Genomic DNA, 14,171 nt, shown 5'->3' with positions numbered 1-14,171 from the left:
GAGAGTATGGACAGTGGAAATTTAAAAGGAACGTGACTGAGTAGCCAGCAACCTGATAAGCATAGCAGGCCGCCCCGACAGCAGGGAAAGAGAGTTTAGTAAGCGGTTTTCCTGGCTCGTTTTTGTTGTGCGCCTCACCTGCTCTGGAAGTAGTTTGCTAGCTCTGACGCTTCATGGTTCAGACTCCTCAGGTGCACGATTAAATTTCCAGAGTTGGTGAACATGGCGCCACATGTTTTGCACTCGTAAATCCGAGGCTTGCGGATAATGTGCCGGGAAACCCTCATGTGGTGTTTATATTCCCCGAAGGAAGTGAAAGTGGCACTACATATCTGGCACCGGAAACAGCGTTTACCTTCATGCTTTAGGCGATGCATCTTTAGCGAGTAAGCCCTGGTGAACTTTTTCCCACAGCGGTCACACTGAAATGGTTTAATTCCTACAAAATAAGGCAGAACAAAGTATTATCTAAAAACAAAGTAAAGTGAAAGGTCACAAACCTCACAAATTTCTGAGCTACAATTTTGTAGCAATAGGCAATTTAAAAAGGCAAAAATCACCAGCAAAAATGGATTCCAATTCAACATCTCAGAAAAGGTACAGAACATTTGAAAAGTCACTAGGGCTTTAAAAAAAAAAAAAAAAAAAAGGCATTGGAGAGGTGAACTAGTTTATACTCAAGTTGATTTCTGAAAATTCTTCTAAATCATCTATTTTACAGACTTCAAAACATAACCACAATATTTAAACAGAATCAAATCCCCATAAAACATCATTTCATTAAAGTAGTAAAGTTTATATTGAAAAGATGTGAAAATGTACCTACTCTTCATTACCTGAGAAATGAGAAGAAACATCTCTGAACATAATAATGCTAGAACTATCATTTGGTGAATTGGATTTATGGGCATATTATGTAAAGTGATAGAAAAAATATGTAGAAACTAATATGTGAATTATGAAGTATATTAATTATCTCTTCAATTATCATAGTTTTAGCAAAAAAAAAATTAAAAACCTTCAAAATACAATCTGTTGATTTAAGTCATAGGGAACTGATATTAGCTCAGGGACTATTAGACCTATCTACAGAAGAGGAAAGCAAGATGACAACACAGCTGAAAACAGGAGCAAAGATTTCCTATACTCATCAGAGGTGTACCCACAAGAATTTTGTTGCCTTTTTGTGATCACTGAACTTAAATTTCAAATGTTTTACATGTAATTTATTTAAAATCTTTTATCCTAAAAAATGCTGCAAAGCTGATTAGTCAGGGCACAGAGAAATTTAGGATAGCAGAATTAAAATTAAATTTTAAATAATTAAATGTAAATTTCTAAAAACACTTCTTATTTGGAAATAATTCCATTCATAAAGAGTAGTTACAAGAATAGTACAAAGAACAGCAATAAATACCCTTTTAATTCCATTTGCTCTACCATCTGTACCTGTGCTTCTCTATCACACATATATACACACACCTAATATACCCAGTGCCTTTCATTTATGTCTGCACATATACCCCACCGAGTTTTAATCTGAATACTTATGCCTGTGGCAAATGTATTAAACAAATAGCTTTCTGACACTGTACCATTTTACCAACAGACTTAGGCTTATCTGATTTCTCAGAGACATATTTTTTAAACTCAAAAACATCTGTTTTCTATTTTTAACTGAGATTCCAAATGTAATGTTTCAAGTACTCATTTATGCAACAGTAGGGAAGACGACATTACCTGAGTGGATGAGCATGTGCTGTTTTAGGTTCTGAATACGGGTGAATCGTACCCCACAAGTTGGACACTGAAAAGGTCTATCTGGACCGTTTGGACTTGGTCGTTCCGTACTGCTGGTAGAAGGAGCTATGTAGAGTTGGTAGGGATACTGAACATTTTCCAATCTAAAAAAAGACCAAAGGAGGGAGGAAGATTCTGATTTTTAAGTTGAATAAACATTCCTGCACAACTTTAATGAACAAAAGAAAAAAATGACTTTTTGAGAGTTTAACTGTTAAAAGTTCCATTTATAGCAATATGAAAAACAATGTTGAATTGTCCAGAATGTCCAACATCCTAAGGACATACTATCACAGAATGTATCATAAATGGTTTTACCTTAGAAATTCTTAATCTCTTTAATCTTTTCCTTCCTACTACTGCTTTAATTTAGGCCCTCATCAACACAAGGTTGAATTAATAACTCCCTCTCTTTAGCCCCCAACCCCTCCAATACATCCTTCTGTTTCACAGTGATCTCTCTGATTAAATCAACACCCATTTTAAAATCCTGCAATGGCTGTTACCTTCAGAATAAAGTCTGAACACCTCTGCAAGGCATACAAACCTCCTCATGTTCTGGGTTGTGTACTTTTCCAGCCTCATTTCTTCTCATATTCCCCAAACATACCATATACCAAGCAGTTCCTAATAGTTCTCTCTCAGTGTTGTCCTTTTGTTCATTTAACTGATGATGATGCTCTTTAGAGATGGGTATGACTGGATAAGTGAGGTTTAGAAGGGGAGTTAGAGGTCTTGGCCATGTTAAGTCTGAAATGCCCTTATATATCTGTGTGGAGATAGATACGAAGCAGAGAGGGACAACTCTAAGATAATGACCTGGGATTTATGGGCAAAGAGACGAGGATTTGGCAAACTTTTTCTGTAGTAGGGCAAACAGTAAATATTTTTCACTTTGCACACCACATGATCTCTGTTTCAACTATTCAACTCTGCTATCCAGACAATACGTAAACAAATGAGCACGGCTATATTGGAACACCTGATTTACAAATAAAGGTGGTAAATTGGAATTGGCCCACAGTTCACAGTTCACCAACCCTTAGATACTATTTAAAATACTACTTGGGGTGCCTGGGTGACTCAGTTGGTTGGGTGTCCAACTTCGGCTCAGGTCATGATCTCATGGTTTGTGGGTTTGAGCCCCATGTCAGGCTCTGTACTGACAACTCAAGAGCCTGGAGCCTGCTTTAGATTCTGTGTCTGATGCTCTGTCTGCCCCTCCCCCACTTGTGCTCTGTCTCTCAAAAAAAATAAATGTAAAAAAAAATTTAAAAAACTACTTAAAAGTGATCATTATTTAGATAGATACTAGATATAGATACTATTTAAAAATGATGGGCCTGAGCAGTTTTAAAATGCCGAATAAACCTTGTATAGGTGGTCTACTTTATGACGTAATAATGCTACCTCTTTACTCTGAAAGAGAAAATGAGGTACCCAATAAACTACTTATGTAATTCCAAGTTAAAATGTTTGAATTTACAGTTGCAAGTATATCTCCCCCCCCCCCTTTTAAAGTTTATTTTATTTTTGAGAGACAGAGAGAGAAAGAGAGAGACCAAGAAAGAGCATGTGCAAGGGGGTGGGGGAGGTGGAGAGGGAGGGAGAGAATCCCAAGCAGGTTCCATGCTCAACATGGAGGCAGACTTGGAGCTTGATCCCATGACTGTGAGGTCATGACCTCAGCTTGTATGACACTTAACCAACTGAGCCAACCAGGTGCCTCGCAAGTACACCCCTTTATAGAAAATGACAGACTATGTTGGTACTAACCGATCATCATCATCTGCATGAGCATTAGTGCTAGAAGTGTTTTGAAGCGTAGGTAACCCTTCAGTGACACCTTCATCTACCGAACCTGTGAATAAAAGGAAAAAAAAAGGGATAGCAGTCAATACTTTGGTATATATAAGCCAAGCTATTAACTGCAATCTGTATCTCCAAGCCCATAAAACAAAGAATATAAAGAAATCTTTAAAAAGAAACTGTATGTAAGACAACAGTCTTATATTACTATTTAAATTCTTTTAGGAGTGTTTCTTTGATAGAAATTTCAGAAACAAGCAGACAAATTCAAATGTAAACAAAAATTCACATAAAATTAAATAATCTTATAACAATCATTTAAGGAAGTACTATTTTTATTTTTGAAAACTTTATTGTGACATAGGACTTATTGTACATAGAAATTTTATGTAGAATTAAAAAGACAGCTATAAAGTGAATGCCTCCTTGCGCAACCTCCACACAAGTTCCACTAATACAATGCCAGTATCCTAGAAGTCCCCATTTACCCCTCCCTAATCACAAACCCTTCCAAGAGGTAACCACTCTCCTGTCTTTTTTTTTTTTTTTTTTTATCATTATTTCATTCCCTTTTTCCTTGTCCCTCTTCCTTTTGAAAGTAATTTTATCTCCAACACATGTACCTATAAACTAGAGGTTGGTTCTTGCTGGAACACAGCCACGAACCATCTAGGGCTGCTTTTACACCACAGTGGCAGAGTGGAATAACTGCAGTTATGACAGAGGCCATGTGGCAGCTAAGTCTAAAATATTTACTATCATGCCCTTTAAGGGTAATTGGCAACCCTCACCATCAACATACAGTTTAGTGTTACTGCCTGCAAGCTTTATATAAATTGAGTTACACTATATGTATTCTTATCTCCTCTTTCCTTCAGTATTATGAAGTTTAAACAGTTTGTAACATTCATAATCTATCCATTTCACTTTTTAAAAAAATTTTTTTTTCAACATTTATTTATTTTGGGACAGAAAGAGACAGAGCATGAACGGGGGAGGGGCAGAGAGAGAGGGAGACACAGAATCGGAAACAGGCTCCAGGCTCTGAGCCATCAGCCCAGAGCCTGACGCGGGGTTCGAACTCACGGACTGCAAGATCGTGACCTGGCTGAAGTCGGACGCCCAACCGACTGCGCCACCCAGGCGCCCCTCTATCCATTTCACTCTTAATGATGGACAGTGCCAGGCTATTATGAACAATGCTGCTGTGGGTATTCTTGTACAAGTAACTTAATACACAATACATACATGCATGCCTTTTCTAGGATACCTATACTTAGGAATGAAATTGTTAGATCATAGGCTACGTTTATCTGACTTCATTAGAAAGTGCTAAACTCTTTTCCAAAGTGATAGTACTAAATTTACATCACTATTTCCAGTGTATGAGAGTTAGGTCATTCTATACCTCATCAACACATGGTACTGTCAGATTTTTAAAATTTTGCTAATTTGGTGGGTGTGTAGCAATATTTCATTTGTGGTTTGAGTTTTATTTCCCTTACTACCAATGAGGTTGAGCACTTTTTCATATATATACTGAACCCCGTAGTGGGTGAAATGCCTGTTTGAGGCTTGTTATTCAGTTGTTTGCTTTTTACTATGAGTTTTTTTTTCCTTCGTATTTCAGTAATACAGGTTACAAATATTTTTGCCTCTTCCATGGCTTATCTTTTTACTCTTCTGATGACCAAACATTTAAATTTTATTTTTATTATTTTTTAAAAATAGGATTACTATGTATGTCAAGAGTTTTAACATTAAAAATTTTTTTAATGTTTTTATTTATTTTTGAGAGAGAGCGAGCATGAGCAGGGGAGGGGCAGAGAGAAAGGGAGACACAGAATCCAAAGCAGGCTCCAAGCTCTGAGCTGTCAGCACAGAGCCTGATGTGTGGCTTGAACTCGTGAACCATGAGCTCATGACCTGAGCCAAAGGTGGACGCTTAACTGACTGAGCCACCCAGGTGCCCCTAAAAATAGTATTTTCCTTTATGGCTCTGGCTTTTTGGTCTTATTTTTAAAAGTCCTGGGGCCCCTGGCTGGCTCAGTTGGTGGAGTGAGAAACTCTTCATCTCAGGGTTGTGAGTTTGAGTCCCATGTTGGGTATAGAGATTACTTAAAAATAAAACCTTAAAAGAATAAAAATAAAAATTCTTCCTTATTTCAAATTATCTTATGAAAAATTTTTGCTTTGCCTTTGACATTTAGGTCTTTTTAATTTTTTTTTTAAGTTTATTTATTTTGAGAGAAAGCAAGTGTGAGAGTGTGTGTGTGGGGGGGGGGGGTGGGGGCAGAGAGCAAGAGAATCCAAAGCAGTTTCGGCACTGTCCATGTAGATCTCACAGACTCGATCTCACAAACTGTAAGATCATAACCTGAGCTGAAATCAAGAGTTGGACACAACGGACTGAGTCACCCAGGTGCCCCTAGATCTTTTCTTTAATCCACTTGGAGCTGATTTCATAATCAACCACATTTATTGAAGTCTGTCTTTTCTTCTCTGCTCTGCAGTGCTCTAAGTGCTCTCATGCTCTGCAGTGCTCTAAGTGCTCTCATGCATGGGTCTGTTTCCAGGTTCTCTATTAGTCCCATCTGTTTGTCAACTTATATTAATGCCAATCTTTAGTTACTAGAGCTTTTTAAATCTTGGTATCAGGTAGACCAGCAAGTCTTCTCATCTTGTTCATTTGCTTCCTGAATAACTTGGCTGTTCTTGGCCCTTTGCATTTCTCTATACATTTTAAAATGAGCTTGCTAAACATAAATGGTTAATAATCATTCTATTCCCCCCTCTCTATTAGTTTGGAAATTACATAATCCTTCCCCCTTTTTTACTGGTTACTTTAGAAATTAGACACATAATTATCAAAGTCTCAGTTAAACAAAACTTTTGAACATTAAGGATCTTAGGACAGTTTAAATCCAATTTCCACACAATCTTATTCTGCAACTTATGGATTATTGAGATTCAATAATAAGATTCAATAAATTATTGTTACTCTTTTATGCAAGCAGCATTTACCTACATTTGTCCATTCACTTCACTTCTTCCTTCACTCTTCATTTCTTCTAATATTAGACCTTCCATCTGTGTTCACTTTGTGTTTGCCTCAAGTCTGTCCTTAAGAATTTTCTTTTGTGAGGTTTTGCTGATGAATCCTGTTTCTGTTTCTTTGAAAATATCTATTATTTCAGTTTCATTGTCAAGAGCTATTTTTACTGTGTGTAGACATCTAGACCGGCCGTTATTTTCTTTTAGCACACTGAGGATATTATCTCACTGGTTTCTGATGCTATTAAAACGTCATACTTCTGAAGATAATGTCTTGTTTTGTCTTATTATTTTCTAAATTTTGTCTGTAATATGTCTAGGTTTGTATTTTTATTGTTCCTATTTGAGATTTGCTGGCCTCGAATCTATGGATTGATGTCTTTCATCAATTTTAGAAAATTCTCATTCTCTCTTCTCAGGATGTCATCAAACCTCTGTTTGCATTTCCATAACCCTTATCCTCTTCTCCACTGTAGTTTCTACCATTGTCACTGTGAAGGTTAATTTTGTCTATCAACTTTACTGGGCTAAGGGATGCCTAGATAGCTGGTAAACCGTTATTCCTGGGTGTGTCTGTTAAGAACATTTCTGGAAAGACTAGCATTTGAATTGGTAGACTAAGTAAAGAAGATACTCCACCACGGTGGGGTATCATCCAATCTGTTGAAGCCAGAATAGAACAAAAAGTTAGAAGAGTAAATTTGCTCTCTCTCCTTGAGCTGGGGTATCCATTTTCTCCTGTTCTTGGACACCAGCACTTCCAGTTCATGGGCCTTTGGACTTGGGACTTATACCATCAACCCTCCAGTTCTCAGACTTTCAAGATTTGTATTGGAATGACACCACCGGCTTTCCAGGTCTAGCTGGCAGATGGTGGACTGTGGGACTAAGCCACCATAAATACGTGACTGAGTCCCTCCTAAGATATCTCCTTCTATATACCTATATACCTATTGGTTCTGTTTCTCTGGAGGACCCTAAAATACAATACAGTCTCTCTCTGGGTAGCATTCAGGTGATTTGTTTAAATTTATCTTCTGATTCATCAATTCTCTCTTCTGCAAAATCCAATCTGCTGCTAAAAGGTTGACAGAATTATTTTGGTTACTTTTTTCTCTTCTAGAAGTTCTATTTTATCCCCTCAAATGTGCTACAAGTTTTTTTATAGTATACTGTTGTCTGTAATTATTGTTCAAGCTTGTTTATTTCATTAAACCTAGTAAGCATATTTATTTTATATCTGTGCGTGAAAACTACGCCAATTTATTTCTGCTGCCTGTTTTTGTTTTCCTGTTGGTTATCTTTCTGCCGTGTTTCCTTGTGTGCCCTGGTTGTTTTTCACAGTGGTTACGGCCCTTGAAAAGGACTTGTAGAGGAATGATTTGCTTAGGTGAAGATGCATATACCCTGTTCCAGGGAAGCTTTGTTTGCTTCTTCTGCTAGGTTCCTGGAGGGCACTACTTAAACAAATTCAATAAAATTCCCTGGCCTCCTGGTGCAAGGAATAATCTGGATCTAAATCTGCAAGAAGGCTGGTCACTGGCTACAACTTCTCAGGGATACGTTTTCTACCCCTTTTCCTTTCCATCTTCTAGTTTGCTCACTGCCAAGGCAGCTGTTTCTACAGTCAGTCCCCTGGAGACTGGAGGAAGGGGAACAGGTTTAGTTGTAGTGGGAAAGTCCTTTGGGGTCCCTACTTAGTGTAGAGAAACTTCTCTAAGACTTCACAACTTTAACATGCTCTGGGCCTTAACTTCTGTTTGCCTTGCTCTTTTAGTTGATGAACCAAAGCCAATTTGTGTTCTGACAAATGTCTTAGGAAACAACCAGTTTTAGTGCTCTGACATCCACTTACCTCTCTGGGTTGTGCTCCCTCCATCCCAAATTTAACCTGGTAGGTCCCTAATTATCCTTTCAAATACTTTCAAGGTAACTTAAGAAAAAAAACAAAACCCACATTGCTGTTTTTAGTGGGAGGGGAGATCAAACAACCTAGCCTGTTCAAATCAGAGACTGAATTTGTCAATGTATTTATTGTATGCTGTTTCACCAAATGAAAAACCTGAGCTTGCTGAAGTTTTAAGAGCAAGCATGCTTTTGCTTGCAATATTTTAGTGAAAGCTAAACTGAACTAATTGTAACAGTTTGCATAATACAATATACATGTGGATATTTAATAAATATCATCTGTTAATAGAATGAAATTTCCTTCTGATGAAAACTTAGAATCCAGTACTTCAATTTTCCCCTTTGGAACACTTGAATTAGTTGGCATTACTAGGAAATGAATACATTTTCCACTTAAATAAAATTTTCCAAAAAAAAAAAAAAAATATAACCTAATCCCTTTTGAGGCATCCAAACTTACTTTAGTAAGGGATCTGTGCTAGAAAATTTGTGACAATTTGCCTTGACTTCTTAAAAAAAGAATACTAATATAATTTGTTTCTTGATGACTCATAGCAATCATCAAGAACACCAATTATTATACTATGTTCTAATACACTGATAAAATTTTTGAAAGGAGACAGGACTATGTGTATTTACATTCATCCCTAACTGTATCCATATTCTTCCTGCACACCTCCTCCTCACCCCTCAACCTCACCCTTACTGGTGTGTTTAGCATTTCTGCACATGCCTTTTTCTTTTTCTTTTCTTTTTTTTTTTTTTTTTTTTTTGAGAGAGAGAGAGAGAGAGAGAGCGCACACACACACAGGTGTGTGAGTGGTAAAGGGGCAGATAAGAGAGTCTCAAGCAGGTTTCATGCTCAGCCCCGACATGGGGCTCAATTCCACAACCCTGAGATAATGGCCTGAGCTGAAATCAAGAGTCAGAGGCTCAAATGACTGAACTACCCAGGCGCCCCAGTGCCTGCCTTGTCTTTTTCTCTTTCCCTTACTATCAAAGACGTTTACGCTTTTCCTTATGCCTACTTATCCAACTTATTCCAAATCCTTCTGATTTTTTTTTTTTTAAGATTTATTTTTGAGAGAGCATGCATGCATAAGTGGGGGAGGGGCAGAGAGAGAGGGAGACAGGGGATACAAAGCAACAGTGCTGACAGCAGCAAGCCTGATGTGGGGCTCAAAACTCATGAACCCAGAGATCGTGACCTGAGTGGAAGTCGACCACCCAGGTATCCCTTTTTGATTTGTTTTTAATACAGCTTAGGAGACCTGATATTGTTGATTCTGTTTAAGAAACGTTCACTTGTCAATATTTCCCCATTCTCACTTTTTCCTTAAAGAAAAGGGAACTAAACATTAACATTTCAATCTGTCCTAGGATAAAAACTGGAAAATTCCCAGTATTTGGACCTGATCACCATGGACACACACAGAAAAATCTACTTTATAGTAGTATTCTGCAGTTATTCAGAGTGCTGGCAATATTAAAGGTTACAGGCAAAGACCTGCAAAAAAAGACTGGAGGTTGTGACTAGGGCAAGTCAGGAAGACTGATCTGACATTTGCTCCTCACAATCAGATTACACTACTTCTAGGAGGTAGTGCAGTCTTGGTGAGGTGGAAATAAAACCCACTCTGCTCTGGAGTGATTCTAGCATTGTCAAGAGTTTGCTTAAAATGCTGGTCAAAAAGAACTAAAATGCAGTATAAGATACATCTAGTAGATGTTTCCTCTTAAAACAGAGGACATTGTCCTCTTGCCCATGGTTATTAATACACTAAAAGATAAAAATAAAAACTACCACAAGTTAAATGAAGAGTTAAAGCACACTTTAAGAATTCTATCTATACTGTTGACACATAAATAGTGCTGTATCACTTATGTAACTATTGACAAAAATCTTTTTCCTGAGGTTAAAGTTTCTGCCAGTGATAACACAAGTAATCATATGAACTGGAATTTAATTGAATCAATTTAACAACAGAATATACGTGCAATATTACTTTCCTTGAAGTATGGTGATGTTTCATAAATTATGTTTTTAAAAATTATTCTATTTATTTATTTATTTATTTATTTATTTATTTATGGTGAGTGGGGGAGGGGCTGAGAGAGAGAGAGAGAGAGAGAGAGAGAGAGAGAGAGAGAGACAATCCCACTCTGAGCATGGAGCCTGATGCAAGGCTTGATCTCACAACTGTGAGATCATGACCTGAGCCAAAATCAAAAGAGAGATGCTTAACTGAGCCACCCAGGTGTCCCTGTTTCTTGAATTCTTGAATTATTTCTTGAATTCTTAAGATGGAGTTTTCTTTCTATACTATAGCGATTCTGCTTGCAGTGGTAATGAAGGCTAAGAATTCTGAACAGAAAGAACCTTCTCACCCTATGAAAAAGTAAAGCAGATTGTTACAGAGACAATCCAGCTTTCCATGGTAGGGGTTATCTTATGGAGAGATTCTGTTCTCTTCCACCAGTAAGTACTGTATGATAGCTTCTGTTGCATCAAACGGATTCCAGTTTTTTGCTGCTACCCAAGACACAAAAACTCTCCTGGTGGTGAAAAATAACTACAGTTGCCATCCGCTACTGAACATTTACCACATGCCAGCCATTCTTCCAAATGTTATACAGATTTTATCCCATTCAACTGACAAATAGAAAAGCAGCCCCTAACATCCAGGAACTGGCCTGACACTGACACTTAGGAATGGGCCTGGTGTTCACAGCTAGATCCTGGTGCTTTATGTTGGACATAATCACACAGAACACCAACATCAGACCAGGTCACAATGGTCTGAGACAAAACACATAATTTTGTTTCAGCAGAGCCAAAAACAAGGTCATTGTGCAATCACGAAAAAATCAAACATTCCCCTCTCTAGTTAATAAAAGTCACTGCTGCTTTAGGTTCACATTAGTCTGCAATCCTAGATATTTGTTAAGATACACAATCACAGGGGTGTCAGGCTGGCTCAGTAAAAAGAGCACACGACTCTTGATCATGAACGAGTTCGAACCTCATGTTGGGTGTAGAGCCTCATGTTGGGTGGGTATTCTTATTAAAAAAGAATAAACTTAAAAAAATATATATACAATCACAGTTTTCCCTGCTTACTGATATCACCAGTCCTGAGCAAACCCCACTTCCACAAATCCTTCCTAAAGTCACCTAACACAAGCCAAATCCTCTAAGCCCTTTCTAACACCCCCTTACTGAGAAGTCCTAAGAACCCCAAGGTATGTGATCTCCTATGCTGCAACTGAGCAACAAACTCAACCTGCTAATTATAGTTGTGCTTCTGGTAGTCTCTGGCAACTGGGCACTGGCAGAAATGGAGGACCTGTGAAGATTCAACTGAAGTTCTTGCTGTCTTGCACTGGGCACCTTGTTAAAAGAGTGTACATCTAAAATCCTTTTTGAGGTGCAACCTGCCCTTGGCTGGGAGGTAAGTTCATTATGAATTGAGCTCAAATATTTCACACTAAAGTCCTTCAGTGGTGGGTTCATTTCCCAGAAAACCTTTTGAGAATATTTTGGTTATCTAATCAAATCTGTCATTGTTTCTTGGTCAAACTGTTTGCTAGCCTTCCTGCTCCTATAATCTGTCTAGTGTGCTGACTCCTGTCTAAAAGAGGATGAGATTATAATGAGGATGGCGATTAGTCCATCTGAACTGGCCCTGGTGGCTGAGTTCAGAAGATCTCTGATTAGAAAAACTTTTCAAAAATCTAAGAGGTATGACATAGATGAACCCTGAAAATATAGGGGCACCTGCCTGGATGGCTCAGTCTGACTTTGGCTCAGGTCATGCATGATCTAATGGTTCATGAGTTTGAGGCCCACATCGGGCTCTCTGCTGTCAGCAAGGAGCCTGTTTAGCATACTCTGTCCCCTCTCTCACTCATGCAGTCACTTTCAAAAATAAACATAAAAAAAGACAAAAAAAAAAAAAACAAACCCAAAAATATTACAGAAAGTGACAGAAGCCAGTCAGAAAAGACCACATATTGCATGATCCCATTTACATGAAATATCTAGAATAGGCAAATCTACAGAAAGTGTATTTGCATTTGCCTAGGGCTAGGGTGAGACTAGGAGGGAGTCACGGCTAAGAGTTATATGGCTTAACAGGGTTTGTTTTTAGGGTGATGAATATGTTATAAACTTGGGGGGGGGGGGTGCCTGGGTGACTCAGTCATTAAGCATCTGACTTCAGCTCAGGTCATGATCTCATGGTTCATGGGTTTGAGCCCTGCGTCTGGTTCTGAGCTGACAGCTTGGAGCCTGGAGCCTGCTTCAGATTCTCTCGTGCTCTCTCTCTCTCTCTCTGCCCCCCTTCTGCTTGTGCTCTCTCTCTCTCTCTCTCAAAAATAAAATAAAATGATAAAATAAAGTAAAATAAAATAAAAGGTTATAAACTTAGACTGTGGGGGGGGGGTTATAAACAGTCTAAGGTTATAAACTTAGACTGTTGCACAACTTTGTGAATATACTAACAGCCACTGAAGTATACACTTTCATGGGTGAATTTTGTATGTAAGTTGTATTTCTTTTTCTCTTCTTTTGTTTTAAGTAGGCTTCACACCTAGCATGGAGCCTAATGCAGGGCTTGAACTCATGACCTTGAGATAGAGACCTGAGCTGAGATCAAGAGTTGGACACTTAGCTACTGTGTCACCCAGGTGCCCCTTTGTAAGTTTGTATTTCAGTGAAAAGAAAACTTTTTTCAATGAAGAGGTTTTAAAAAGGGAAAACCATATAAATACTTTTTCAATTTTGTCTTTGTTTCCCTGAACACTGCTCTGCTTACTTTCATATGCCCAGAATCAGGTTTTGTCTGGTTCCTGATCAATGACAACTGTCCTTTAGCCAAGCCCTGAAATAAAAAGTTACACAAGCATTATTCTTATGGACCATCATAATTCTCAACGGGTTGTCTCAATCCAAAACTGCCATCTCTTCTAGGTCAAACATCTGCTTCCTTTATGTTTCTTCTCTGTAACACCAACGAGTACACTTATCTCTCAGCTGACACATTTCACCAATGACAATTTGGAGCTGCAAGTGGCCATTTTGGGGGGAGCTTGTGACATAAACAAGACTGTTCACTTGAGATGCATCAACACCATGGAACACTGGAGTGGGGATTTTAAAAGGCACTGCTGTGGATATTTCCAATGTGTGCCTTTACTGTCACTGACACAACCCTGGTAAAACCTGGATATAGACCAGGGCACCTGGGTGGCTCAGTTGGTTAAGTGTCCGACTCTTGGTTTCAGCTCAGGTTATGATCTCATGGTCTGTGAGTTCGAGCCCTGTATCAGGCTGTGCTGACAGCACGGAGGCTGCTGGGGATCCTCTGTCTTTCTCTCTCTCTGCACCTCCTTTGCTTGCTCACTCACTCTCTCAAAATAAACATTAAAAAAAAAAAATACAGGATGTCCTGTTCCTTAAAAAAAAAAAAAAAAAAAAAAAAAAGCATGGCTACAGACCAAACAATGAAGTACACTTTTAAATACCTCCAAATGAGCAATCAGTTTGTTCTGGTTATTGTTTATTTTTAGGGCAGACTGAGGCTTACAATGCTAAAGAG

General features: G+C 38.3%; 1 protein-coding gene across 2 annotated transcripts in view; it reads right to left on the bottom strand.

Moving 5' to 3' along the window:
• ZBTB44 (zinc finger and BTB domain containing 44) overlaps positions 1-14,171 on the bottom strand; it is a 71,390-nt gene that overhangs the window by 9,273 nt on the left and 47,946 nt on the right. The window contains exons 3-5 of one of the 2 annotated variants that reach the window (XM_060605244.3): positions 3,577-3,661; positions 1,741-1,904; positions 139-439 (exon numbers count right to left, since the gene is read on the bottom strand). In XM_060605244.3, coding sequence (XP_060461227.1) covers positions 139-439; positions 1,741-1,904; positions 3,577-3,661 — 550 coding nt within the window. The remainder of the gene's footprint in view (positions 1-138; positions 440-1,740; positions 1,905-3,576; positions 3,662-14,171) is intronic. The other variant, XM_060605245.3, reaches the window with a different exon arrangement.

The sequence above is a fragment of the Panthera onca genome, chromosome D1 (assembly GCF_046562875.1).
Source record: "Panthera onca isolate mPanOnc1 chromosome D1, mPanOnc1 haplotype 2, whole genome shotgun sequence".
Taxonomy (NCBI): domain Eukaryota; kingdom Metazoa; phylum Chordata; class Mammalia; order Carnivora; family Felidae; genus Panthera; species Panthera onca.
This window is presented reverse-complemented; position numbering and strand designations above follow the sequence as displayed.